Below are 11,933 nucleotides of genomic sequence, written 5' to 3' on the forward strand. Positions count from 1 at the left end.
CTGTCTGGTACAGGTACCCCCGCCACACTCCCCCCTCTCTCCTGAGCTTTTGCTCGCCTCCACCCTGCACACACAATTGGGGCGATTGACTCTGAACTTACAATAGCTAGCACCAAGTCGTTATATTTTTCTCTGGTGCTTTATGCTATTTCCCTCATGACTCCTGCGTGCTTTGTTGACTATGAACTTGCTTATTAACCCAACCGTGGGACAGACTACAGTCGTGGCCAAAAGTTTTGAGAATGACACAAATATAAATTTTCACGAAGTCTGCTGCCTCCAGAATGTTATGAAGAGTCAAATGAATTGCAATTAATTGCAAAGTCCCTCTTTGCCATGCAAATGAACTGAATCCCCCAAAAATGTTTCCACTGCATTTCAGCCCTGTCACAAAAGGACCAGCTGACATCATGTCAGTGATTCTCTCGTTAACACAGGTGTGAGTGTTGACGAGGACAAGGCTGGAGATCCCTCTGTCATGCTGATTGAGTTCGAATAACAGACTGGAAGCTTCAAAAGGAGGGTGGTGCTTGGAATCATTGTTCTTCCTCTGTCAACCAGAGCTCTGATATCTGCTCTGATATCTGCTCTGATATCTGCTCTAGTAAAAGCCTAGGTTTTCTGAACATGAGCACTAGAAGCTTATTACCTAAAATGGATCAATTGAAAGTGTGGGTTCATGTTTTGTTTTGTTTTTGTTTTGATGTCTTCACTATTATTCTACAATGTACATTTTTTTTTGTAAAAACAAAGAAAAACTCTTGAATGAGTAGGTGTGTCCAAACGTTTGACTGATACTGTATATGCACCAGCAACCAGCGAGCCGTTCAAACCTCCTGCGACCAAACTTTGGGTCGTTACACACCAGTTGGATGAGAACAGCTGATTTAGAGCCGTGAGATGTATCATACAGAAGTGGTACTAGAATTGAATGGAACCACTGACTGTAACTGATATAATGTGTAAAACATAGTATTTACAGCTTGAAATGCCGATGGTGCGAAAGCTAGGTTGTCATATGTGATGACCTCATTCTCCCCAGACCTTACTACGATGACATGCCCCTCCCACCAGAACTGTACGCAGCCAATGGATACCTCTCCAGTGTTGCCTACAATCTGGAGGACCTTAACAGGATAGAGTATGTTGACGTGAGTCATTCTATATGCTTTCATATTAGTATATATTTATTGATTTTATTTGTCAGTTTAAAAAAATACATACAGTGCATTCGGAAAGTATTCAGACCTCATGACTTTTTCCACATTTTGTTACGTTACAGCCTTATTCTAAAATGGATTAAATGCAAAAAAAATCTGCATTAATCTACACACAGTACCCCATAACAACAAAGCTAAAACACGTTTTTCAAAGTGTTTGCAATACAGAAATACCTTATTTACATAAGAATTCAGACCCTTTGCTATGAGACTCGAAAATCAGCTCAGGTGCATCCTGTTTCCATTGATCATCCTATAGATGTTTCTACAACTTGACAGGAGTGCACCTGTGGTAAATTAAATTGATTGGACATGATTTTCAAAGGCACACACACCTGTCTATATAAGGTCCCACAGTTGACAGTGCGTGTCAGACCAACAACCAAGCCTTGAGGTCGAAGGAATTGTCCATAGAGCTCCGAGACAGGATTGAGTTGAGGTACAGATCTGCGGAAAAATGTATGCAGCATTGAAGCGCCCCAAGAACACAGTGGCTTCCATCATTCTTAAATGGAAGAAGTTTGGAACCACCAAGACTCTTCCTAGAGCTGGCCGCCCGGCCTTAGTCAGGCAGGTGACCAAGAACCCGATGGTCACTCTGACAGAGCTCCAGAGTTCCTCTGTGGAGATGGTAGAAGCTTCCAGAAGGACAACCATCTCTGCAGCACACCACCAATCAGGCCTTTATGGTAGAGTGGCCAGACAGAAGCCACTCCTGAGTAAAAGGCACATGACAGCCCACTTGGAGTTTGCCAAAAAGCACCTAAAGACTCTAAGACCATGAGAAACAAGATTCTCTGGTCTGATGAAACCCAGATTGAACTCTTTGGCCTGAATGCCAAGCAACACTTCTGGAGGAAACCTGGCACCATCCCTACAGTGAAGCATGGTGGTGGCAGCATCATGCTGTGTGGATGTTTTTCAGCGGCAGGGACTGGGAGACTAGTCAGGATCGAGGGAAAGATCCAGAGTGTTCAGGACTTCAGACTGGGGTGAAGGTTCACCTTCCAACAGGACAATGACCCTAAGCACACAGCCAAGACAACGCAGGAGTGTCTCTGAATGAAGTCTCTGAATGTCCTTGACTGGCCCAGCCAGAGCCCGGACTTAAACCCGATCTAACATCTCTGGAGAGACCTGATAATAGCTGTGAATCGACTCTTCCCATCCAACCTAACAGAGCTTGAGAGGATCTGCATGTGAGAAACTCCCCAAATACAGGTTTAGCTTGTAACGTCATACCCAAGAACCCAAGAAGACTTGAGGCTGTAATCGCTGCCTCCTTTACAGAGTAAAGGATCTGAATACTTACGTAAATGTGATATTTCATTATTTTTATTTTTTTTAATTTTGCAAAAAAAATCTAAAAACCTGTTTTTACTTTGTCATTATGGGGTATTATGTGTAGATTGATGAGATTTTGTTTTTAAGAAGTCTGTAACTTATTAAAATGTGGAAAAGGTAAAGGGTTCTGAATACTTTCCGAATGCTCTGTATATACACAGTACATACATCTTTAAAACATGGGACCAGGATTTTAATCGTGGTCCCTGCTATCTACAGTATCTTAGACTTGTGGTCCCTGATATCTATCAAAAACGTGGTCCCTGGTATATATCAAATACTTTTGGCCCCTCATATCTATAGTATCTAAGACTTTTGGCCTCTGATATCTACAGTATCTAAGACATTTGGTCCCTGATATATATCTAAGACTGGTGGTCCTTGATATATATATAAGATGTGGTCCCTGATATCTAAGACTTGTGGTCCCTGATATCTATCTAAGACTTGGGGTCCCTGATATCTAAGACTTGTGGTCACTGATATCTATCTAAGACTTGTGGTCGCTGATATCTATCTAAGACTTGTGGTCCCTGATATCTATCTAAGACTTGTGGTCCCTGATATCTATCTAAGACTTGGGGTCCCTGATATGTGAGACATGTGGTCCCTGATATCTAAGACTTGTGGCCCCTGATATCTATCTAAGACTTGTGGCCCCTGATATCTAAGACTTGTGGTCCCTGATATGTTTCTAATCCACTCCTTATGTTCACCTACCTATACTGTTTTAGGATCCAGAGCGCTGTCTGATTGGTTGCTGTAACACTGATAATGATGAGCCTAGCAGCTTCCTGAGCCAGGTACTGTAAGAAATAAAAAGATAGACCATGTGTTCAAAGCTACGTAATTTGTCTAAGACATTCAACTAACTATAAAAAACAATGATAGTCATATACACATGTCCTAAAATGAACAGCAACAACAACCAATGGTATTCATTGTGTCTTCCATCCTCTCTATTTCAGAGTGAGTATGAGGGCCACTGGCTGGACAGGCCTATGGGCTACCTGCCCCTGCACGAGCTTGACAGTGGCCTGGGCTGCACCGACGGCAGCCTCCACCAGGGGGACCTGTCTGACCCAGAGACAGAGGAGGGGGTAGAGGCCCCTATGTCCTCCCCACCAGGACACACCAGCCGGGGAAGCTCTCCCTCCTCTGAGTCCCTCCTTTCCTCAGAGGTCAGTGACTCTGGCTTCCACAGCGTCAGCACAGGGGAGTTCCGCCACTTCCAGAAGATTATAGATGGAAGGATCCACAACTACCGGAGCCGCGTGGTCCCGCGGGAGAAGAGATCGAAGTCTCGCTGGGACCTGGAGTCCATCCCTGAGACCCTGACCTGTGACCCCCAGACAGGCAGGGCTGCAGACGGAGATCACACTTTCATGAGCCACCAGTGCACCATGGGTGGTAGTGCCATTCAGGTCCGCGAAGCCATGAGCTCCCAGCAGAGCAGGCATGGCACCAGGTCTGCTGCCTCCAGCTGCCGTACTGAACCCTGCCAGAGGAGAGCGCTGATGCTGAACCAGCACTCCTCCGAGGACCTCCCCAGCCGCAGCCACACTGTGCATGACTTATCAGACAGGAGACGAGCCAGTCACCCTGGTCTGCCAACTGGGAACAATGCCACAGGGATATATAGACATGTAGACAGACAACTGCCCAGCAACCCAAACCACCTAGCCGTGCCCACTGAGAACTCTGGCACAGGACAATACAACAGGGGGTTCAACACAGACATCAGTGAGAAGAGGAAGCCTCAGAGCAGCCATGTGGAAGGCCCCTGGCAAGGACTATATGTGGAGGACCACAGAGGCAGTATGGCCAGTGAGGACTATAACAGTCAGAAACAGTGTCTTTCCAAGAGTCCCTCAAGGAAACGGCCTGGGAAGCAGCTAGCAGACTGGCGTCAGTTTGCAACACTGGGACATCCTCAAATTGGTGGGGACTGGCCCCAAGCAGACGGCCCCTGCGGCCCCCTCTACAGCACGCTGGACGGGCTCTCTGCCCGCTCCAGGAAGGGTCTCTCTGGGAACCCCCGGGCAGTGAGGAACCAGCTCCTGAAGGCCAGGGCCTCCCGGCTGGCTGACGAGCGCAGTGAGGTCACCACGGACGAGGAGGCCCGCGGGGATGTCTGGGCAGGCCGCTACTGGAGTAGGACAGAGCGCCGGCGCCACCTGGCGTTGGCCCGGGAGCAAAGGCAGAGGAAGCTGAGCCGTGGTGGGCCTGAGGGAGCAGCAGAGGACGGGGCTGGAGGAACAGGGGGTGCAGGGGGGCAAGGGGGTGCAGAGGGCCCTGGAGGAGGCTGCAGCACAGTGCTGGAGCTCAGCCACAGGAAGCAGAGCCGTCTGAGGAACCATAAACTGCTGGATGACTGGACCACAGTGGAGGAGCTGCTGACCCACGGTACCCGTGTGGGGGAGGGAGACAACATCCTCTGTCACAGCCCACTGCTGTCAGTCACTACAGTATAATGACACAGTGAGATAAGGTGTGTATGAGTGACTGAAGAGAGTCAGTGATATGACTCCAGTTTGACTACATCTTGTTCTTCACACATGTTCCTGGAAACAACCTAGAGTAGTAGTTGTCTAATGGTCTGGACCAATGGCAGTATGATACAACCTAGAGCAGTAGTTGTCTAATGGTCTGAACCAATGGCAGTACGATACAACCTAGAGCAGTAGTTGTCTAATGGTCTGGACCAATGGCAGTACGATACAACCTAGAGCAGTAGTTGTCTAATGGTCTGGACCAATGGCAGTACGATACAACCTAGAGCAGTAGTTGTCTAATGGTCTGGACCAATGGCAGTACGATACAACCTAGAGTAGTAGTTGTCTAATGGTCTGGACCAATGGCAGTACGATACAACCTAGAGCAGTAGTTGTCTAATGGTCTGGACCAATGGCAGTACGATACAACCTAGAGTAGTAGTTGTCTAATGGTCTGGACCAATGGCAGTACGATACAACCTAGAGTAGTAGTTGTCTAATGGTCTGGACCAATGGCAGTATTAAACAACCCAAATGGCAGTTTTCACTGGTCCCTCTAAAGCTAGCTGAGTGGGTTTTGGGTAAGCTACGGCACGAAAGATATAGCTGTGTTTTGATGGCACACTCTTAGAAAAAAAGGTGATATCTAGAACCTAAAAGGGTTCTTTGGCTGTCCCCATAGGAGAACCCTTTGAATAACCCTTCTGGTTCTAGGTAGAACCCTTTTGGTTCCAGTTAGAATCCTTTTGAGTTCCTCGTAGAACCCTTTCCACAGAAGGTTCTACCTGGAAGCCAAAAGAGTTCTAACTGGAACCAAAAAGGTTTATCCTATGGGGACAGCCGAAGAACCCTTTGGAACCCTTTTTTCTAAGAGTGCGGTGACTCATTTTATCAATAAACACTTTTCACAATTAAATGCAACTTCATAAGCTTTTTTTCCCAAAGAGTGGATATCACCATATCAATGTACTTCAACAAAGCATGTCATTTATTGGAAATAATAAAATATCATTGCATCACATTTGGCTACAGAATGTAGCTCAATATGGCCTCTTTTTAAAACCACAGCTGTAGTGATACAGACACTTTGTATTTTAGATGAAAACTCAGGTAGTAGATGATGTGTTGTTAAACTACAGCACAGGGACAAGAGTTCCATCCTGCTCACATGAGAAATGCACTTTCAACTTTTGGCTTTTTCAAGATGCGTAATATATCTGTGAGTTTGTAAACTACTATTAGTAGGTGTGTGTATTTGGTTGAATGTCTTTTAGGAAACAGAATTTTAGAGAGCCTATCAGAGACCATCAAGTTGGGACCATGGCCCATGGTAATCACTAAAGTGTATCTACTATCATGTGTAATGGGATATTCACCTCATGATAAGTGATTACATTGTCAGCATTTTTCTTTTTGGGGGGGGGGGATCAATGTCTGGTCATGAAATATTCTGTTCTATTTTCACACATTTTTTACAGCCTGTTTTGACTAAGATGACAGAGTACCTTTATTACCAGCATGTAGACTATCCTCAATATAAATCTGCCAACTGGACAATGACAGCACTATTTCCTACACGACACAAATTATGTCACCTCTTTCACTGGGCTTGGAGTCACAGGACTGATTTTACCCTGACACCACTGTTTCAGACATTTGTGAACGCTAAGTAATGTGTCAAGTCAAATAACATTTTATTTACAGTGCATTTTACACGCCTCAACACACTTTACAAGAAAATAAAAAAAACATAAAACATAAAAAAAGAGACATGTCAAAACATTCAGAGAAGCGTCACCTGTGCTTTTGTTTTTCCTGATGATGATGACACCTTGGCGTTATGATGCAGTCAGAGAACCTCTGATTAGTGTTGCATAATATGAAACAAAATGTCTCACTCTTTTCACATAAAACCAACAGAAAATTGTTCATTTACAGACACAAAATATGATCAAATCGTGTGAACAATCATCAAACGATATCAAAAACATGTTCTAGCCTCGAATTTGATCTCCTGATGCTTTCCATTTGTCACAGTGGATAAGCCCTACTGATACGGATAAGCCCTTCTCGAAGAGAAATCTGTGGATGTGATGGACACCAAACATGGTTGTTATTATGAATACTATATTTTGAATGCTCTAATAAAATATGCTGAAATGCATAACATCTCCTGACTTTTGTTTTAATTCTAAACAACATCCCTTTTTCCTGAATCCAAATGTTACTCTGCCACCAATACAATTGCAATTTCCTCCTCACTATAAACTGCCAAAGGGATTTCAGAGGCTACATGTTGACAAGAATAATCTATTAATACCCCCAATTATTTATGTATCCCTTCGGGAATTGACATTTATACTCACATTTATACTCTGCAGAGTGATTTTTGTATTCAGTTAAGAGTGACAATGTCAATTTCTGAAGTCATTGTCAATTTTATGGAATGAGAGTTGAAACTATGGCCTACTCCATCTATCCAAACACAGCCTACGTATTGTCACCTTCCCTTCACATTATTGAGGGATGTTATGGCGCAGTCTGCAACACACATTTGTATCAGTAGGGGGCAGACAGACACAACTCTTTTTTTTACTAAACAAAGTTCACCCTTTTCACACTAAGTAAATACTTAGTTAAAAAAAATGTCACCACGAATTGAATATGTTTTGTTGTGTGTTTAGACCTTTATTTGGATAGTCCATCTGTAGATGCTCTACAGACTACCTACAGAGTACTATCAGTAACATTGGCTCCCGAGTGGCGCAGTGGTCTACGGCACTGCAGACCCTGGTTCGAATTCCAGGCTGTATCACAACTGGCTGTAATTGGGAGTCCCATAGGGCGGCGCACAATTGGCCCAGCGTCGTCCGGGTTAGGGGAGGGTTTAGTTGTCATTGGAAATAAGAATTTGTTCTTAACTGACTTGCCTCATTAAATAAAGGTTAAAAATAACATTTATTCTAACCCGAACCTTAGTCCTTAGTTGTGGTAGATAGTTTGAGCATCTATAGACCATTGATAGATGCTCTATCCAAATAAACTATCCCAAAGTATGACCCTGGATTAGATGATAAATCAAATGCAATTAATACATCCATTTTGTTTTTTACAGTTACACTTAATTTGGATAGTCCGGATCTTCCATCTGTAGATGCTCTACAAACTATCTGTTGATAAGCAACTGCTTGCTATCGGTAGGGCTAAGGTTAGGGTTAGATATAAAGCAAGATAAGGGTTAGGGTTGCTGTCATCATTACAGCTCTAGGTCCAGTGTTGGGGTTAGTGTTAGTGTTAGGGTTATCGTTACAGCTGTAGGTACATTGTATTACTATTCTAAGGTTACCTAATTCAGTGTGTAACATATATAATATTGACGTAGTCAGCATAAGCTTGAGAGAATCACAGAGAAAATACTCTGGGTTAGGGGATTCTCTCAAACCTCTGACAAACTATGAACACCACAGACTCTAAGAAACTAATGGAGAGGTGAATAAGTATCTAATTTTCTATCATTTCAGAAAGAGAAAGTGATAGCGAGAGAGAATGAAAAATCAGAAAGAGAGAGAAAGAGATCAGAAACATAGAGAGAGGGATCTAATTGAGGTTATGATGTTTTAGGCGACCTTAAGATCCCAATTTCCTAATGGCAGGTGAGGGAGCCAGGCAGAGGAGTGGAGGGCCACAGCAGTAGCAGCAGTAGTAGCAGCAGTAGCAGTAGTAGTAACAGTAGTAGCAGTAGCAGTAGTAGTAGTAGTAGTAGTAGTAGTAGTAGCTGTAGTAGTACTAGTAGTAGCAGTATTAGCAGTAGTAGTAGCAGTAGTAGCAGTAGTAGTAGTACTATTAGTAGCAGTAGTAGTAGTAGTAGTAGCAGCAGTAGTTGCAGCAGCAGTAGTAGGATCAGTAGTATCAGTAGTAGTAGAAGCAGTAGTAGTAGTAGTAGCAGCAGTAGTAGTATCAGTAGTAGTAGTAGCAGTAGCAGTAGTAGTAACAGTAGTAATAGTAGCAGTAGTAGTACTAGTAGTAGTAGTAGTAGTAACAGTACTATTAGTAGCAGTAGTAGGATCAGTAGTATCAGTAGTAGTAGAAGCAGTAGTAGTACTAGTAGTAGTAGCGACAGTAGTAATAGTAGCAGTAGTAGTAACAGTAGTAGTAGTAGTAACAGTAGTAGCAGAAGCAGTAGTAGTAGTAGCAGTAGTAGCAGTAGTAGTAGCAGTAGCAGTAGTAGTAGTAGCAGTAGCAGTGGGTGTAGCAGTAGTAGGTGCAGTAGTAGTAGGATCAGTATTAGTAGCAGTAGTAGTAGCAGTATCAGTAGTAGTAACAGTAGTAGCAGTAGTGGCAGAAGCAGTAGTAGTAGCAGTAGTAGTAGTAGTAGCAGTAGTAGTAGTAGTAGTGGTAATAGTAGCAGTAGTAGTAGTAGTAGTAGTAGTAGTAGTAGTAGTAGTAGTAGTAGTAGCAGCAGTAGTATTAGGATCAGTAGTAGTAGTAGTAGTAATAGAAGCAGCAGTAGTAGTAGTAGTAGTAGTAGTAGCAGCAGTAGTATTAGGATCAGTAGTAGTAGTAGTAATAGAAGCAGCAGTAGTAGTAGCAGTAGCAGTAATAGCAGTAGTAGCAGAAGCAGTAATAGCAGTAGTATTGTAACCGATGTCAAATTCCTAGTTAGTTACCGGCGGTGCGCGCTAATAGCGTTTCAATCGGGTGACGTCACTCGCTCTGAGACCTGAAGTCGTTGTTTCCCTTGCTCTGCAAGGGCTGCGGCTTTTGTGGGTAACGATGCTTCGTGGGTGTCAGTTGTTGATGTGTGCAGAGGGTCCCTGGTTCAAGCCCAGGTTGGGGCGAGGAGAGGGACGGAAGCTATACTGTTACAGTAGCAGTGGTAATAGCAGTGGTAGCAGCGGTAGTAGCAGTAGCAGTAGTAGTAGTAGTAATAGTACATCCTGCTGTCAAAGTGCATCATCCTGTTGAGGAAGTGCATTATCCTGTTGAGGGAGTGTATCACCTGTTGAGGAAGTGTATTATCCTGTTGAGGAAGTGTATCGTCCTGTTGAGGAAGTGTATCACCTGTTGAGGAAGTGTATTATCCTGTTGAGGATGTGTATCATCCTGTTGAGGAAGTGCATTATTCTGTTGAGGGTGGGGAAGTGCATCATCCTGTTGAGGAAGTGTAACATCCTGTTGAGGCAGGGCACATCCTGTTTAGGAAGTATTCCATCCTGTTGAGGAAGTCTACAATCCTGTTGAGGAAGTGCCACATCCTGTTGAGGAAGTTTTTCATCCTGTTGAGGATGTGTATTACCCTGTTGATGATGAGGAAGTGTGTCATCATGTTGAGGAAGTGCAGCATCCTGTTGAGGATGTGTACCATCCTGTTGATGATATGTGTTCATCCCGTTGAGGATGAGGAAGTGTTTTATCCTGTTGAGGAAGTGCCCTCATCCTGTTGAGGAAGTGCATCATCCTGTTGAGGAAGTCAAGCATCCTGTTGAGGAAATGTTTGATCCTGTTGGGGAAGTGTTTCATCCTGCTGAGGATGAAGAAGTGTATAATCTGTTGAGGAAATGCATTATCCTTTTGAGGAAGTGTCTCATCCTGTTGGATGATATTAGAAAAAAATATTCAATCATCCCGGGAAATATAGTGCAGACATTATGAACTCATTATCATGACCACTAATTGGGAGCCTGTAATGACGTCCATTTTTCAAAATTTGTCTGCAGACACTTAAACCTGTCTGTATGAGTAGTTCCTCGAGAACATACTGTACTGTTTTATAAAATGTTTCCTCTTGTTTAACTACAGTGCATGTAGGAATAGTGTTCATCATTTGAATTGCTTCTCCCTCAAAATCAATTAGTGCAGACCATGGTTCAGTGGCTTTTATAGAATCACTCAGGGCTCCTGTCAGGCTTAGTGTTCTAATCAGGTTTGGTTGGTAAATAAATGATGAAACAAACAGTGTAAGTAACACACTGTCTCCCCTAATGTATCTAATGAATGATTATACCAATCATAACTAGATATCAGAGTTCTGATTGTGTTATTATCTTCAAGAACAAAAGACAACCTTGATATTTATTTTTATACATTCAGTGGAATGCAGAGCAGTGTTGCCCTTGTATGACAGGATATTGATCTTAGGTCTAAATGCATCTGCATTTGAATGCCCTCATTTACAACCATGACATAAAGCGTTTGTCTATAAAACCATCTAGAGATGTTGTAATTTATTACTGTGTGCTTCACAAAGAACCAAACCATTCCCCAAAGTGCAGCAACGAACACATCTGTTCATACCCATAACTAATGTACTGTCCCAAACACAGCCAACCCACATGTACTATGTTATGTACGCTATGAATCATTGACAAGAACAAATTCATTATCACGAAAACAGAACTGGGAAAAAAAGCACAATATATTCCTAGATAAAGGCGCTGTTGTTGTGGAATGAAACATCTATGAGTACATATAGAGGTCAGGACAAGCCACAAGATGAGAAGAGAATACCATGTATTTCAATATATGTATCTGGGTTATATTCAAATAGACACAGTGGGTTTGTGAATCAAGCTCATCAAACATTGCTTCTCCCTGGGTTCTGGTTGGTGAACCTGAACACTTTGCCTTTCAGTAAACCACAGTTCAGAGTTCAGGGCTAGAGAGAAATCTGGCTACAGAGACAGCTAATTGGCCCTTGACTTTATAGAAGTCTCCCAATCAAGCTCACTGCCAAGAGACATGATATTAAAGACAACGTTTATTCATTGATATTATGATGTACAATTCTGAAACTTTGTAACTGGAAACAGGGACATTAGCTATGTTTATAAGTAGCTCCTGTCATATTCCGGTCTTTGTTGTCCCGTGGTACATG

At 43.2% G+C, this 11,933-nt stretch overlaps 1 protein-coding gene across 1 annotated transcript in view; it reads left to right on the forward strand.

Annotated features, from left to right (window-relative positions):
• The window catches only part of LOC115168605 (E3 ubiquitin-protein ligase PDZRN3-B), an 8,934-nt gene extending 3,191 nt beyond the window's left edge, over positions 1-5,743 (forward strand). Inside the window, exons 3-5 of the mRNA XM_029724040.1 lie at positions 1,043-1,151; positions 3,299-3,367; positions 3,533-5,743. Of these exons, the coding sequence (XP_029579900.1) occupies positions 1,043-1,151; positions 3,299-3,367; positions 3,533-5,038 (1,684 nt within the window). The 3' untranslated portion in view covers positions 5,039-5,743. The remainder of the gene's footprint in view (positions 1-1,042; positions 1,152-3,298; positions 3,368-3,532) is intronic.
• The last annotated feature ends 6,190 nt before the right edge of the window (positions 5,744-11,933 follow it).

The sequence above is a fragment of the Salmo trutta genome, chromosome 30 (assembly GCF_901001165.1).
Source record: "Salmo trutta chromosome 30, fSalTru1.1, whole genome shotgun sequence".
NCBI classification, from domain to species: domain Eukaryota; kingdom Metazoa; phylum Chordata; class Actinopteri; order Salmoniformes; family Salmonidae; genus Salmo; species Salmo trutta.